This window comes from Epithele typhae (assembly GCF_022376455.1).
Source record: "Epithele typhae strain CBS 203.58 chromosome Unknown BXZ73scaffold_16, whole genome shotgun sequence".
NCBI classification, from domain to species: domain Eukaryota; kingdom Fungi; phylum Basidiomycota; class Agaricomycetes; order Polyporales; family Epitheliaceae; genus Epithele; species Epithele typhae.
In genome coordinates this window covers 50,800-66,901 of record NW_025954207.1, presented here as the reverse complement: position 1 = coordinate 66,901, position 16,102 = coordinate 50,800, and the positions used below count along the sequence as shown (strand labels likewise).

Here is a 16,102-nt window from a genome sequence, read left to right as displayed (position 1 = left end):
ACGGATTGCGAGATGACGGGGGCCTCGACCTAGGCCTCCTTGTGCTTCTGCATCTTGCCGCGGACGGCGTCGATGGCGATGAACACGCCCGTCCGCCGGACTCCGGATGAGCAGTGGAGGAGCACGGGGGTGGTGTCCTTCGCAAGTATCGCAACGCGAGTAGAAGCCTCGACTTCTTCCGCGGCACAGTCCTTGTTCGAGACGATCGTCTTGCCATGTGCACGTGGGAGGCTCCTTGTCTCGTGGGTTTGACCGGCCGAACAGGCAAGTTCGACGGTGTTGCTGTGGGACAGAGGCCGAGTAGCGGAAGGCAGTGAAGATCTCCCCAAGAGCGGGCGAGGATAAGACCCCGGAGCAGCCGCAAACGCGAGAAGTTACGATTGCGCAGAGAGGATCCTGCGATATCGATGATCCGTGCTCGAGCTGCCAATAGGGTCCTCCGTGCGAGTCGTTGGTCCACTGCTGTCAAGAATGTTGGACATCTGTTATCTTCGATATGTTAGAAAGTGCATGGAAAATCAAAAATGCGAAATAACGCACCGCGGCCTGGTTGCAAGCAGTATTGTCCCCGTGATAGACCAGCACTCGACCCGGGTAGGCGAGAAGTGGGGACGCGTGAAACACATCGTTGTCCCAGCGGGCTGGAATAGAATCATCGTCAGCACGAGTGAATCCATGTAATCGTAACACAATACACACCTCGGTTGCGCGAAGTTGAAGCGCGACAAGCCTTTCTACTAACTTTGACTGCCGTTCCCTCTTCAGGTTGAGCCGTCGAGGGAGCCACAGGAGTGTCGGCACGCCAGCTCGTCGGCAACCTACACAGTTATATGCTCTCGTCCGCGAGCGAGACCCCTTAGCAAGTACAAGTTCGCTGAGAAAGACCCATCAGCTACCTCACTACATCGGAGGGGAGCGCCAACTGTGGTACACGGTAACAAGAATGACCTGAACTCACCATTAACACTGGGTTGCTTCTCGAGCGCACCCGCCAGGGGTTCCCGAGGACGTACGAGTTGAACAGGTCGACGCTCATGAGTACTTGAGTGTTAACAACGTCTTGTATTTCGATGAGGCATTGAACATGCGCCTCGACGACTGACATCGCCTGCCGACGGTGAACAAACTATGAATGAGGGAGAACGCGCACGTCTGAGAGGACGCGGCGATTGCGATGGTAAGCAGTCGACACAACCACAGGGCAGGGTAGGCGTTGATCGCTGTGTGGGGAGAGGGCGCAGCTGTGGACTCACCCTTGGCCTCAGCCACCGCCGACCGTACGCTCTCGCTCGAAATTCCCAGCCCGTCGTATGAGTGCGGAGAGTGGGTGTTCACTGACGAGGCGGCCGACAGTCCTGAGCGGAACCGGAGGTCAGAAGGGCCCTGACAAAGAATGAAGACAATGGCAGATACGTACCGAGCTAGATTCGATGACAGGTGGCGAAGGAGCCTCTGCTGTCAGGAGCCAGCGAGAAGGCTAGACCGCCTGTTCAGTATCTGTGGACGCAACGATACGCAGACTGCCAAAAGAACGCGGCACCCTGTGAAGGCGGCTCATGCTGATCTCACAGGGTTGGAACTTGACCACGCGAGGACCACCGAGAAGAAACGAGAGCGCGTCGCCCGCGTCCAGGGAAGAGGCACGAGGGTGTGGACGAAGAGCAGGAGAGAGCGTAGCACCTGCGCCTCCAGCCTGCGGGTGTTCCGGCGTCCGGAGCTCGCCGGTCCGCAGGGCATAAACAGGCGGTCGTCATCGGCGCTTGCAGATTGTCCTCTCCTTGCCATGCTCACGGCGACGCTCATGCACATGTCCGTGGGCAGCGTCTCGAGACGGAGGACGAAGACGGGGTGCGTGTTGTGCGCCCGATGCGCTCCGCGAGCTCGTATCGCTTGGTGCCGACTCCCGCGCATTTCCGTCCCCTCTGGATCCTAGGCGGCGCGGACGACCTCGCCATGTCTTCTTCCCCATCCTATTGGCTACGCCACGCCCGGTCAGCCGCGCCCGTTCCACCTGCACGGTCCCGCCTTCCACGTATTTCGCTCCGCCGCCTCGACAAACGATGAGTCCGTCAATCCGCCGCAGCACCGTGTCCACGGGCATCGCGGGGGATAACGCCACGATCCCCTTCCGCATGAGTAACGAACGCCGCGGGAACAGAAGACGATATATCGCTCATGAACGCCTGCAGCAAACGAGGAAGAGACGGCCGCCGATACCGACAGAATACGGACCGTGGGCTGGTTGGCGCTGGTGCATGCGTTTCCAGCCAATTGCGTCCCCCGCAAAACACGCGGCGCATAGTATCGTCTACGGAAGCTCCCCTCGAAGTTCTCCATCCGGGTCTAGAGCCGCACCACGACCGAATCCTCGTTTCTCGCTGTTTTGAGTCTGATTCCGGAACCCTCTGTTCGGCACGTCCTCCTGGACATGCGTTATCGTCCGCGTGGTCGAGCGCACCGCGGTGATCATGTGAGTCTGCAGCTCGCTCCTCACTTCCTTCCTGCGCTCAAGGTGCTACTCCGGGATATTGATGCCGGCTGCTCCGCTGCTCTTCAGTATCATGGATCCTGCTATTCATGCGGACGTGCTCTTGTGACCGACTGAGGTTGCGAAGATCATCGGTGCAAACATCTCCGCAGCGATGCTTCTGTACACAACCCGCCTGGACCGTGGCATGGGGTCATCGGCAATGCGGCGAAGCACTGCCGCGAACCTGCCTGAATCCTCGTTGCAACAGTATGTTTTGTGCATGCCTGGACCAGCTGACTCATTTGTCTCAGGGGTGTTCATCTCCGCTCAAACCAGGGTTGTGCGGCTGGGAGATCTACAGTATCGCGCTTGTCCTTCCTGGAGACGGCGTCGAGCTGCTTTCCGATTCCCCGCTTCGCCCCCCACTGGCATATGGTGCCCATTCGCGCGCATACACTGTCATTTATAACGAGCGCGACTGAGACACTCGCGGTTACTGGAGTCTACTCCGGCGATACAAGCGTCGGCGAACATCTGGGTATCGGACTATATCATGTACCTCGCGACGAATGACATACCTCTCAGCCTCGCCCAAGGGTGAACACGCATGTTATCAGAACCTGACATTTTCGTGGCAGGGAAGGTCATCTCGCCCTAGGTAGCGCGAAGCCTGCCCACACTGTGTTCGCTTTCATTTCTCAGCAGAAGCATCGGAAGTGCTCCGAGGCTATCGCATGCATGTTCCGCATGGCGGAGCATGCGGTCGGTGTATGAGACCGGGGTCGCCCTTGCAGCAACTTGGCCTCTTGCGTCTCGCCCTCAGCCCTCGACCCATCTCACGTCTCCTCCCGTCCATCTTGTGTCTCCTCCCAGCCATCGACATCCTCTGTGAACCCAAGTACCGCAAAACCCATCGACCGTCTTGGATACTCTCATCGTACGTCCCCTCTTCCGATGCTTTGTATCGCATTTTCTCATGCTCCCCAAGTTTCTGTACCCCTCCCGCAAATCGTGCACATCACCTCTCACCCGGTATTCGTGCTTACTACCCTTGCGTGAAATACATGTGCTAACATTCACGAAGGAAGCAATGTGGCTCCTGGGCACCGCGCGCGCGAACCTCGTCTTCTTTCCCCAACCTGAAGACGTTCCTGGAGGCTATGTTATCCTGTCGCACACCTGGGGAGAAAAAGAAGACACGTTTCAAAGGGTTAAAAAGCTGAACGAAGAATCCAACGCTCCCTCGCTCCGGTCTAAGCTGCGATCTCTCATCTCCCCAGTGATCTCAAAGGGATTTTTGGCGCTCAAAAACCCGCGCGATCGCCTCACTCCCAAAGTCCAATCGTTCCTTGAGCTCTGCGAAAAGCACGGTTACGAGTATGCTTGGGTCGACACGTGCTGTATCAACAAGGAGAGCAGTGCTGAGCTCTCGGAAGGCATCAATTCCATGTTCCGCTACTACGCCCTCTCCACCATCTGCTACGTCTACCTCAGCGACGTTGGATACTCCTACGATGATTCATACAAGATGTGGCACTCCTTCCGAAGCAGCCGCTGGCACTCGCGGGGCTGGACTCTCCAAGAGCTCATCGCGTCCCGCGTCCTCGTGTTCTATTCCACAGAGTGGACCTGTCTGGGTAGCAAGCACGAGCTCGCCGATCGCCTAGAATGGGCAACTGGAATCTCTGCGGTAGTCCTCCGCTTCGAGAGCCCGTTTACCGACGCGAGCATCGCGACGCGCATATCCTGGGCGGCGCATCGGGAAACCACGAGGCCGGAAGACGCCGCCTACAGCCTCTTCGGGCTTTTCGGGGTCAACATGCCGACGCTCTACGGCGAAGGCCGGCTCGCATTCTCCCGGCTCCTCATGGAGATCTCGAAGACTTCGCGGGATCCTTCGATATTTCTCTTGGGAGCACGATGGCATGCGTACGACTTAGATAGCCTCAAATCGGACCTCCAGAGAACGCCCAACAGCCGAATACGTCGCCATCTTCTCCCCCTTCAGCCTTCGCCGACCTTTAGGCTATACGACCCTATTCCCAGGGTAATCAGATACGAAACCAGCGCCCGCTCGCAGAGAGGACAAGATGAGGTACGCTGGTGTGGATGCCATTCTACGCTGTACTATATTGACGACCATTTTAGCACAGCTCGATTGCAAGCACAACCACAGAACTCCGTGCTCCCACGTTTTCCGTGTCACCAGGCGGGATCGAGCTCCACGCGGCCGTTCTGCCTCTGGATGACGCGGGGGGATTCCTCCTCGTCGACTTGTTCTGCAGAGATCCCGACGGGCCCGTCTTCCTCTTGCTTGAAAGGGTGGACGACAAGCTCAACGCTCACGCTGCTCCACTATACCAGCCCACAGAGAACCCCGTTGTGTCGCTGCGGGAATCAAGTGCGGCGATCGACTCACATGGCTGGAAGATGACCGACCTCCGCGTTGTAGCCCTCCCGCCGTACACCGGTGACCTCTCCGAGGGCGAAAGCGCAGGGATGGAGTCGCTGAGGCGCTTCTGCGAATCCACCACTACCGGCTCCCCCTTTCACCTTGTCTTTCGTGACCTCCTCCAGCTCCGGAACATTAGACTTTTCTTCGACGGTGACAGAAGCACCCTGCCGTCGCCTTGTTCCTCCGAAGACGTCTCCCTTTGGTTTACTGGCAACTATCTTCGAAGGCTCGTAGTCGTTCTTGGGACATGCTCTCGTACCAAGTCCGCCGTCGACAACCGTGACCCACACTCATCCAGGCCAACCTCTCTGTCATCCCGGATCGCCACGGAGACGCCAGGTCCAGGCGTACCACGCCGACCACGCGTCTGCATCCTTCGTTGGTCCTACCGCGGTGAAAGAGCCCCGGCCGCTGCGGCTGCACATTCGTGCAAAACGGATCATATCGACATGGACGGACCATGGCCAGTGGAGCGCCGAGTCGAGTGGTTGTATTGGGAAGTCGTGTTATCGTTATTTCCTAGTCCGTTGGGTAGAGAAACGCTGCAAGTGAAATTCCGCTTTTTCAAGTTATGGTAGACGAAGAAATTAATTTGCGCACAGCTTCAGGTCTGGCAGTGGTATGAGATGTAGAGCGCGGCCGACTGTAAACATCACCGCACATTTTCTGGAGCCAACCAACATTTCCATCTATCGCTAGCATCGCGCATGGAAGGTCGTGACGATGCTGTTGCACGCTGATGTGGTGCCAACTTTGGCGTAGAGTCGGTGGCAGGGGTGACGAGGGATCGATCTCGCATATCCGCGAGGCTCGGAACGTTGGGTAAGGTGAAAAAGAAGCAAGATACGACGCCCCGCGTGGAGGCCGAACGTGGGGCGCGCGAACTGGACGGGATAATAGACGCGGGAAAGAAGAGGTCGCGCACACGGGCAGGCGAGATGATGAAGGATGCGCGCGAGGGCGAGAGTCAGGACGGGGTCGTGGGCGTGGGCGTGGGCGAGCCTGTCAAGGTGTAGCGAGAAGAAGTCGACGCGAAGCTGGCACACGCCAGAATAGAAAGTTGACTCATAGCCTACATACATACAGCGCGCGCGGCGCGAGGGCGTATCTAGGAGAAGATACTGTACCGAAGCGAATTATAAATCCGTGGCGCGGGGGACACTACGGAAGAAGCTAGAGAGAGCGTGGAGGTGGATGGAGGTGGACCAAGACAGAGAGAAATGAAAAGGGGACGAAGAAGGTGGATATTCCGGATCGTTGTATAGGCAATGAAGTGATAAGAGGACGTACGATGATGGCTCTAGTGTGCCATTGCAAGAGGGAGAGGGCGCCGCGCCGCGGGTGGTGGTGATCGAATGCGCACGGAGTAGACCACACGAGAGTGCACGGAGGACGCCATGCGTCGTGTCTTGACAGCTCCATGAGCTATGCGTACGAAATATTCATAAGATATCTGTGTGTGGGTCCCGATATGTGCGCGAGGCGGAATAGACGAGATGCGCGAAGACGAGGACCGAACGCGGAGATGATCGCGCGGGCGCTAGGCTGGTTGAAGATGTGATGTTCGTGCGCCTGCACCCTACGGCGACAGCGCGAGGGTATCAGTTGATGGGCCCGTTATAAGGAGGTGTGGTGGTCAGTATGAGACAAGTCCAACAAGTTCCAGTGCACCCACTTACAACCCAAGCAGCACTCAGGACCGCGCGCACTGAGAATCGTGTTCTAAAGAATGGATGACCCCGCTGTGCGAGTGCTGTTGTCAGTTCTCCATCTGTATCGCTATAATCTGCGTATTCTCACCATTGTAGTAGTATACCCGGCCTCCTAATCTTCTATTAACACGGGCACGTTCGCTTCAAAGAGATCGAGAGCACGCGGCTGCCGGCGCGAGCGCGCGATGCACCATCCACTGACTTCGCTGCGCACGAGCTGGTTCGCTTGGGGCCTATGCGACGGGATTAGCGATGAGCGAACGCGCGATATCCCATCTTACCTCAACGCGTGTGCTATGAACCCAATGCTCACACCTCCCAGCTCGTCGTACGTCTCTCCTTTCCTGTTGCATGACATTGTCCCCCGGTGCTGATGAAACGCTCACGTCTACTGCGCACCAGCAATGATGAAAGGTACCGTGCTCGTCCAAACCCGTACCCGCGGATGAGGGTCAGGGTACGTTGCGGGTCGGGTAAGGGCATGCTTCATTTGCCCATACCCGATCCGTGCCATTCCCTAGGCCGCATGATCACACCGGAGTACGCACACACCAGGGTAGCTTTGATCTCGATGCGCTCCGTCGGGTCTGAGGTGGTGTTGAGCTGGGGCGGAGGTCCCGCGCAACGGTGGCGTCATGGATGTCGAGGAGGGCGAAGGGGCTGGCTTGTTCTTTGGTCGTCGCCGGGACGCTGCTCCGAAGATGAGACGGTCTGCAGATAGGTCAGTGCATTGCATCAAACGAGGGTATGTCGGAGTACGTACCATCTGTAACACCTCCAAAGAAGAACGCAAGCTCGGAGAGGCGGTCCGCGGGCAAACTCGCGATGTCCAACATCAACCACATTGTCCGTCCCGGTCTATCAATATCGCGTGTCAGTTACAGGACCACCGCCGCGGACGAATCCTGCATACTGAAGCTTGCCTGGGTGGGATTTCTGCAAAAGAGAGGATGAGTCGCCGATGACCGCTTTCAGGGAAAGGTCAAACGTACATCGGGTTGTAGAACATGGGGAGAGCGCCCTCGGTTCCGCGGGCTGTCTCTCTGCGTAATCTCCAATGTGGGGCTGCATAGTCGTCCACTCCTTCCAGATGTGAGGACACTCGTCTGAAGACGCGCCCTGCCTGGAAACTGGGTGTCAGCACGTATCAATCCTCCCGCATCCTTATTCAACTGCATATATACTCACCTATGAGAAGGGCCTGCAACGCGTCCAGATCAGACGCCGCAGTTACGTCACCCCGTTTCCCAGCTCGAATCTGTGTCAAGCACTGCTAGGGAAACGAGCGCAGAACAGACCGGGATGGCGCGACGGGTGTGGAGAGAGATCCGGTGGCCTCGACAGGGGATTCCTAAGAGAATCGAATAAACGGCATGAGGTGGAGTCGGAGTGAGCCGGCCGAGGGATCGTGGATGACATCGATCGCTGTCAAGAGCCAGGAGGAGGAGGAGGAGGCGGGTGATTAAGCATACGATAGGACAGCCTGTACGGTGTCGAGTGCCACGGGAGAATGCGAGGGAAGCCGTCGAGCGCGACGACGTCCGCGCGCGCCGGCGGCATCGACGGCGATTACAGCTCGAGCGTGAGCATGCGGAGGGCCGGGCAGCCAGTTTCCTCCGCGTCCGGCTCAGCTCGCGCCGCGCGCAGGCATGCAACGGTGGCCGCACCCGCTCGCAGTAATCACGAAGAGAGCACGGTGAGAGCTTCGAGCGCTGTGCTCTAGGAGTGTGGCGAACGCGAGCTCGGCGTTGGTCTAGAGGCAGAGGCGCAGCGCGAGCGCGGAGGGGAGGCCGTGCTCGATCCAGCGCGCGGGGAAGGCGTGCGTGTCGGGTGTGCGGTCGCGGCGGACTTGTAAAGGTGGAGGTGACGACGAGAGTGAGGTCGTCATGCAATGCGTCGAGGCTCACGCTCGTGGGCGCGGGAGGCGTGTTGAGACGGTGCTGGAGCGCTTGGGGAGCGGCTGTATGTGGCCGGCGGCTGGGAGGCGGAGGGCGTCGACGAGGGCGCGCACGGCGCGCCATTGGGGGCAGCGTGTGACGATGATGGTGCGCTCGGCGGGAAAATGGACGGTCGGGAGGAACGTCGAGGGGAACGTCTGTTCCCATGTGTTAGCGATTAAGAGTTTGGAGTCGTGGAAGACGGAGAGCCGTGGAGTGGCGAGGGACCGCAGTACGTGAATAAGAATTGGTACCGTTCACTGAACGCACACCTATTTCCCCAGGGGAAATGCAGGGCGCTTAAAGGATAGCATGTGACCACACTTGGCGCCGGATAATAGCAGGCAACCAAAATACAAAGCCCCAAGCGGGAATCGAACACGCACACCTAGAAGCACCCAGGCGCTGTACCAACTCCGCCATCTTCGCATTATAGTGATCCACATTTTGTACTTTATATCCCGTTAGCTTGGCCCCTGGAAAATGGGCTTGAGGAAGGTCGCATTTCCCCTGGGAAGAATTCCCCCCTTCCCCGACGTCCCCGAAGGCTTCCTGGCCGTGGGCGCTCACACGCCACCCCGATATATCCGGACACTGCACTCCGCCGGCGCCTCCCACCTCCGCCACCCACGCTCATCGTTCCAGACAGCGAGCTCACTGTTCCTGCGCCCTGCCTCTCCCTCCCCTCCGTTTCCTTCCGTTCTTTTTGCGATATCCTCGCATTTAAAATGCGCGCTCAATGGTACACAATACAGTAGCTACAGCGGGCTGGATGTGCCTGCACTGAGCCCTTACACCTCTCACAATGCGTGCAACATAGAAACATATGCACGCATTCCATTGATAGAATAACTTCTGCATAAAATGGTCGTATGTGATAGCTGGTTTAATCTTGAGGTAGCAGGTGAATAACTGCAGAGGTGGCGGTATGATGTCACATGTTATTTCAGAATGACATACTGTACAGTGATGTGACATACACATGTATCGCTGTATTCACCATTGAGCGCGCATTTTAAATGCGAGGATATCACAAAAAGAACGGAAGGAAACGGAGGGGAGGGAGAGGCAGGGCGCAGGGACAGTGAGCTCGCTGTCTGGAACGATGAGCACGGGTGGCGGAGGCGGGAGGCGCCGGCGGGGCGGCGAGCGCGGGGCGACAAGCGCCCGCAAGAAATTGGCCAGAGATCAAGTTTATTGCCCTGGATGTAAGATAACAGGACATGAAATATATAATGTGGCACTTGGCATTGGGGTTGTGGCGTAGTTGGTAAAGCGTGCAGGTGTTCTATATGTGAGCATGTTCGACTCCGATCCAACGCATTTGTATTTTGGTTGGCAGCTGGTCTCGGGCGCCAGATGGAGTCATGTGCTCCCCTTTAAGCGCCCCTTATTTCCCCCAGGGAAATTGGCCTGCGTTGGGCGAACGGTACGAATATATATTCACGTACTTACATACATGGGAGTGGCGGAGAGGAAGTCTAGTAGCCGACGCGCGACGGAAAGCAAAAGGTGGGAGCTAGGTCGCGTTCCGTACTTGTGGCCGCAATCCCACACGGACTGGGCCGCGCGGGACGTCGTCGTGGACTGGGCGGCCGCTCCGGAAGGTTTGTCCGCACCGCGCTACGCCGTGCTCGTACACGTTTTGGGTACTTACCGCCAGCATCGGAATTCAGCGGACGCCACCGCTTTCATGTTCGAGCTGTGTGCTCGAGTGAAGCAGCTCGTTCGGCCAGCTGTCTGTCGGGGGTTGTGCGCGCTCGTGCGGCGCGCCAACGTCTTTCCATTCGCGCGGTCCTGCGGCCTGAGCTGGGCGGTGTGCGGCCGAATTCGGGTCGTTATCCTGTCATGGCTTACGTTGGAGGTGTCGCGCTTCATGCGGCGACCCCATCTGAGGCGCTATTGGGACGAGGCCGGCTGCGCTTGTCTCTGTAAACACCCGGCGTACCTGAACGAGGAGGGGGGACGTCAGCGATCTAAACCAAGTCCAGAAAGGCGACTATGGGGATGGTGGCACGAACATATACGCATGCTCGCCATCGACGTAGAAGCGCACCTTGGCTGATGAACAAGTCGAAAGATGTGGGTTGCCCATGTGGGCGACAGACCTCGCTTACATCACGCGCGTTGGCGCCGCGATCTCTCGTCTCGGCAGTAGCGTTCGGGGTGTAAATGGGCACTAATTTTGAACATGTTTGCAAACGATACCAATAATAACACGTTTGCAAACAGGTATAATTAACACGTTTGCAAACAAGACTGAGTGATTCATCGCTCTGCTACATAGCTACATCCATTCGAAGGCTCCAGTCCATGGGCACGTCATCGTCAGCCTCCATGTCACCAGGAAGTACCTCAGAACACGGCGTCTGCAGCCCCGGGCCTTCGCGCGAGATCTGACCGCCCGCAATCGGCGCATCCGCAACAAAGTCCAGCAACACCACATTGCCTGCCAGCTTGCCACCCTCAACCCACTCCCGAGCGTCGAGTACATCGGCATGCTGAGATGCGCGCGCACTGCTAGAGATAGTGTAGTCATCTTCCTCCCCTCGAGCACAGGTGATTTCCCTGGTGCATCCGTTGCGATAGCCTATCGGCAGCTACGGATGCATCTGGACGGATCTGGCGATCCGTGATGCGCGCCCGTGGAGACGCGCCTCGGTGGGCGGCAAGGACGCGTGGCGCGCATTGCCGCGTGGCTGTGATGCACGCCACGCGTCCCTCCCGCCGTCCTTGCTCTCCTCCCCGCCTCCTCTTCCTCCTCCTGCTCCGCCTCCACCGCCCAGGCAGACGATAGCGACTATACAGTCGTCCTTCGTCTGCTATTGGACTCCGGTGTCACCTGGTGACACCGTTCAGCTCCCCTCCTCCTCCTCCCTCGACCTCAACCTCAACCTCCATGCCGTCCTTCGCCCACTTTGCCGGCCGCGTCCACACAGGTCCACACCGCACGAGGACGTCCATCCGGACGTCCTCAGCATGGAGATTAGAATTAGGGGGTCGCGGCGATGTACCGCGGCCCTTGTTTTGGTGAGTCCCCCGCTCCGCCCTCCTGCACTCCCAATGCCCACCTCTCCTCTCCGGCTTCGCCCATCCGGCCTGCCGCCAGCCTTGACCTCCGTGTCCACCTCGCCCACCTCGCCGCTGCCCTCCTCCCCGTTGCCCTCCTCCGCGCTGCTCTCCGCCCACCTTCGCGCTGCCCGCCTGCGCCCGCACACCCTCCTCAGCCTCCCGCACCTCCATGTCGCCCGCGTCCGCGTCCGCGCCGCCTCCCGCCACCCGCATCTATGCGCCTCGCTAGGCTCCCCCTCCTTCGCCTCGTCCCGGCCCCCCGCGTCCGCGCTCCTCCTCCTCCTCCTCCTCCGCGTCCTCCCCCTCCGCGTTGCCCGCCTCCTCCGGCTCGTCCACTTCCGCCCGCGCTGCCCTCCTCTGCCTCCGCCGACGTCACCTCCTCCGCCGGCGTCGCCTCCCCCGCCGGCGTCGTCTCCTCCGCTCGCGTCGCCCGCCCTTGTTGCTCTGCGCCTCCTCCCCCTTCGCACCGCACACCCCCGCCCGCGTCGCCCACCACCTACTCCGCCTCGTCCCAGCCCTCCGCGTCCCTCTCCTCCGCATCGCTTGCCTTCGCGTCGCCCGCCTCCGCGTCTCCCGCGTTCACGTCGCCCACGTCCTCCGCCTTGTCCCGAGGGGCATGGTATTACTTACTAGCACACTTATGTAGTAGTTTACTAATAAATATATTTTTATCACTAATCATATACAAGATGTGGTGTGAAGCAAAGAGGGAGGCGAGCTCACTGTCGGAGACAGTGAGCTCAGGTGGCGGCGCCTGAGGCGCCGGTGTCCGGACATCTGGGTGCGACGCTGTCCCAAGGGCGCGCTTGGGGAAGGCGGTGTCGAGCGCAACCGGGCCGGCTGGCACCAGATGCATCCGCACCTGCTGATAGGCTGTCACAATGGATGCACCTGGCGAATCACTACTGTAGGCTTCAGGATGCCACTCGACCGATACTCTTGATCGGTGTGAGCATGCACCGGACAATCAGTAGTTGGCGAAATGAAATCACCTGGATGCAGAACAAACGCAGCGACATAGACACTGGTCCCTTGAGTGTGGTCGCCTTTGGAGGTGTTCAGTGGGGGTTCAATCATCTGCTTCCATCGATAGTTGAGTATGCGTCGGATTTCGTCCTTGGTCTCGTCGGAGAGATCGGCTGAGCGAGACGTGTCCGCAAGGAACGTGTCGTATGAGGCCATAACCGCCAGCCAGAACATGAAAACATCTGCGAGAGTCGAGTGCGCCGACTCAAGGCACTCGATTGCTTTTGCAATGGGCCCAAGGATGCTGAGGAGCATCGAAAGATCTGCAATGAAGGTTCCGGAGGCCCGTGTGTTAGGAACAAAGGACGCGTGGACGTCCTGCGGGCCCCAGCGGGGGTCTCTGTGAGTACCGCAGTAAACTTGCGTTGGATCGAAATCAACGTACAGGTATGTCAACCATGGAAGCCTCCTTCTCCACGATCTCGTGAAGGGCTGGCAAGCAGCGTCTCACCGATTCAGCAGAGTGCACAACACCAGCGAAGCGCGTCTTGCTAAAGCCGACCAGACCACGTTTGATGTTTTTCCGCAGCATCGCTCGTTTCAAGGCCGTCTTCGCGATTGTCGACTTCGCAAAGTATTTCACAACCCGCTTGCAGGTTGCGATCGTCTACCATGGATATTGGTCTCATTCAGCAGTGTAAGACGATGAGAGACACAATGCATACCTTTTTAAATGCTGACAGCTTGCCGATATCTTGAGCCGTGTTGTGAAGACGATGACATGTGTCGGCAAAGTTGAGCATCCATTCGTGTCTCTTAGTGACTGTGCCCCGCGTCTTTCGAGTGTTCCCGGTGTCATCAGAGACGATGGAGCTGAAATTCTCGACACCAATCTGCTGAATGATCTGCGAAGCATACACATTATCAGTACGGCAAGCATCCATCATGGCACAAACCAGAAATATCACTGTACCTCGAACACGTGAGCAGCAATGTGGTCCGCAGTGTGAGACTCTGCCGATGTTGACTTGCCGTCAATCAGATAGGCTTCTCGTTCGTCGGTGGTCACCGTGAACGTGTAGATAGACTCCTGGCCTCGGGTCGTCTGTCCGTCGAACGAGAGCGTGAGGTTTTCCTTTCCCTTGAGCATCTTGATGATGTCGAGTGTAACCTTGGCTGCCTCAGTCGGAATTAACGCATCGGTCAAGGTGGTGGCAGAAGGAGGTGTCGCCGAAGAGCACAAGTGATCAACGAGCTGCTTGAACTCGCACGAATCGGCGACAGAGAACGGCAAGAGTGCAACTGTCCACAGCTGCAGCATGTCGACGCGTAGAGTGTCATTGATTGCCTTGGTCTTCGCCTTGGTCGCGTGCGGAACGATCGAGGTTTGAAGAAGTCTATCAGTACAGGAGTAAGCTAATCGCACAAGAACAGACTCGCAGCGTGATCAACTTACACCTTCTGCGCCATGTTCGTAGAGCCGTTGAACGACGACGACGCAGCAGCAGTGGCCTGGGTGTTCAACTCTACTCGAGTCGAGGGAGCATCCACGCCAAGCTCGACCAGTGCTTTCTGACGAGGATCCGGGGGCACGTAGTCGCAACTCGCCGCGTGAGCAAGTACTCGAGGCTTCGCCCTTCCGGACTTGCCGGAGGCCCAAGCGAATGTCGTATCGCAACCTGGACGACCCGTGGCTGTGGGCTTCATCCCGATACACCTTGTGCGTTTCTCCGCCGTCAGGTCGCCCTTCTTGCGACACGGAAGGGCTAGCTCTCGAACGAGCATGTTCTGCTTGCGCCCGCGTCTTTTCCCTGCCGCATTGTAAGTCAACGCGTTTACAAAACAACGCTCGAATATACGTACCAGACACCGTCTTTTCCAGCTCGTCTTCGGAGGCACTCGACCAATCATCCCATGTGGATGTGAGGACCGAAGCCCTCTTCTTGCGTTTGCGTATACGCCGGGCTGGCGCCGCGGATGTGTCGACAGATGAATCACCGGTTGTGGCGACTTTGAGGTACTTCGACGCACGAGCGTCGTCATCAGACGATGTATCGCCGGTCTCTGCGGTGTCGTCCACGGCGCCATGGTCTTTGTCGTCGTCGTCGTCGTCGTTGTCATCGGCTTCTTGCCCCGAAATAATCGTGCAGTCTGTCTGTCGGAAGCATTAATCATTAACAACGCAGGTAGGCGGTCTGGCAATGGGCTACACACCTGATAAGATCGCGCAGATGCAGTGAGATCATCGATCCACTTCTCCAAAACGGCATCAGAGGCACAACCCGTCTTCAACAGCGCAGCTGCGATGGCATCGGGGACGGCCGTAAGTCCTGGGCCACGTTCCTTGAACTCGACGGGGCGAGTACCAGGCCGACGGCCGTTTGGAGCCAGCACGACCTCAAGGTCATGATTGAGTACGCATGCGTGGGTGCCAAAATCTTCGAGCAGAGTTGTGTTGCACTGCCAGTCGCGGAAGTCGTACCGAGGTGTCACGGCATCGGAGAGGGGTACCGTGGCAGGAAGCGAGCCTAGACAGACACGAAGGACGTTCAGTCGTTGAAGGATACTATCGGGGAGACTCGTGACGAGGGGGGCCATATCGGTGGTGTGACGCTCAGTTCTCAGTGGGGAGGAGCTCGTGATGCGTGGAAGGTTTGAGATAGGTGGAAGCAAATACGAGGCGCTCGCGCAGAGACCAGGAAGAGAGGAAGGGAGGAGACGGACGTGCGTAGACACGACACGCGAGATGGTGTGGGACGCAAACTCGAGTGGGTAGGGGTGAGGAGCAGAGCAGCGCAAAGCCGTAGAGACACACGGGGTGTGAGTGTGAGCTGCTCTGCGCAGAACATCTCGGCGCAGTATATATACCTGAAGTGGGTGCCATGGAAAGACCCGGAGGAGGTGAAAAGAGGATGGGTCCGACGACGGGGTGGCAGTATAAGAGGAATAGTATGAGTTAAACTGACAAGAAAACTGCGGGCGCGACGGAATCCAAGAGGAGGTCCGAGAAAGTGTTGTTTGAATGGCACGAAAAATATATCGAAGAGAGCACAGGGAACAATCGCATTGATGGAGACGAACTCGGACATATGAACACTCACATTTAAGCTGCTAGCCTGGTTTTGGTTAAGCTGGGCATTGACGAGGAGACTCTAAGGCCGGCGGGATTTGAGGTTGGGCGAGAGCGGAGAGAAGGTGGCGTGAGGCGGCGGCGCCGGCCAGTTTTGAGCAGACACTGCATCTTCGGAGAGAAAGAGTCGGCAGTTGAGGCAAATCTGAGAGTAAGCATCGGTGGGCTGACAGGACGCGCTCAACGCTCTCTCTCTCTCTCTCTCTCACGCGATCCCATAGGCGCGCGCTTGGCAATTTGTTTGCAAACAACTCAAAACCGGACCTCCCCAGAGGGCCATTACACACCCGTTTGCATACAGTGTTTACAAACGGTTATTAAAACTTTGTATGCAATTATTTACATACACCCCGAACGCTA

The 16,102-nt window shown here is 57.9% G+C and overlaps 5 protein-coding genes and 1 pseudogene across 6 annotated transcripts; 1 reads left to right on the top strand and 5 right to left on the bottom strand.

Moving 5' to 3' along the window:
• Positions 1-29: 29 nt before the first annotated feature.
• On the bottom strand, positions 30-1,105 carry BXZ73DRAFT_100156 (uncharacterized protein; the record flags this gene model as incomplete). The annotated part of the gene is made up of 2 exons (XM_048014483.1): positions 30-209; positions 989-1,105. 2 exons carry the CDS (start codon positions 1,103-1,105, stop codon positions 30-32), a joined length of 297 nt encoding a protein of 98 aa, XP_047879029.1.
• A 2,455-nt stretch (positions 1,106-3,560) lies between these two features.
• BXZ73DRAFT_89288 (HET-domain-containing protein) lies at positions 3,561-4,521 on the top strand (the record flags this gene model as incomplete). Its single annotated transcript, XM_048025223.1, has 3 exons — positions 3,561-3,680; positions 3,762-4,399; positions 4,434-4,521. 3 exons carry the CDS (start codon positions 3,561-3,563, stop codon positions 4,519-4,521), a joined length of 846 nt encoding a protein of 281 aa, XP_047879028.1.
• A 2,228-nt stretch (positions 4,522-6,749) lies between these two features.
• On the bottom strand, positions 6,750-7,646 carry BXZ73DRAFT_76561 (uncharacterized protein; the record flags this gene model as incomplete). Its single annotated transcript, XM_048022467.1, has 6 exons — positions 6,750-6,870; positions 6,919-6,981; positions 7,186-7,348; positions 7,401-7,495; positions 7,520-7,573; positions 7,630-7,646. The coding sequence occupies 6 exons, from the start codon at positions 7,644-7,646 to the stop codon at positions 6,750-6,752; spliced, it is 513 nt and encodes a 170-aa protein (XP_047879027.1).
• Positions 7,647-8,933: 1,287 nt separating this feature from the next.
• On the bottom strand, positions 8,934-9,003 carry BXZ73DRAFT_t82 (annotated as a pseudogene). The gene has a single exon. The product of its transcript is annotated as a tRNA-OTHER (tRNA).
• Positions 9,004-12,522: 3,519 nt separating this feature from the next.
• BXZ73DRAFT_45074 (ribonuclease H-like domain-containing protein) lies at positions 12,523-13,556 on the bottom strand (the record flags this gene model as incomplete). Its single annotated transcript, XM_048019446.1, has 3 exons — positions 12,523-12,935; positions 13,054-13,279; positions 13,338-13,556. The coding sequence occupies 3 exons, from the start codon at positions 13,554-13,556 to the stop codon at positions 12,523-12,525; spliced, it is 858 nt and encodes a 285-aa protein (XP_047879026.1).
• A 1,294-nt stretch (positions 13,557-14,850) lies between these two features.
• On the bottom strand, positions 14,851-15,210 carry BXZ73DRAFT_44918 (uncharacterized protein; the record flags this gene model as incomplete). The annotated part of the gene is made up of 1 exon (XM_048019417.1): positions 14,851-15,210. A coding segment is annotated over one exon (360 nt), but the record flags the coding sequence as incomplete, so codon positions are not given.
• Between the last annotated feature and the right edge of the window lie 892 nt (positions 15,211-16,102).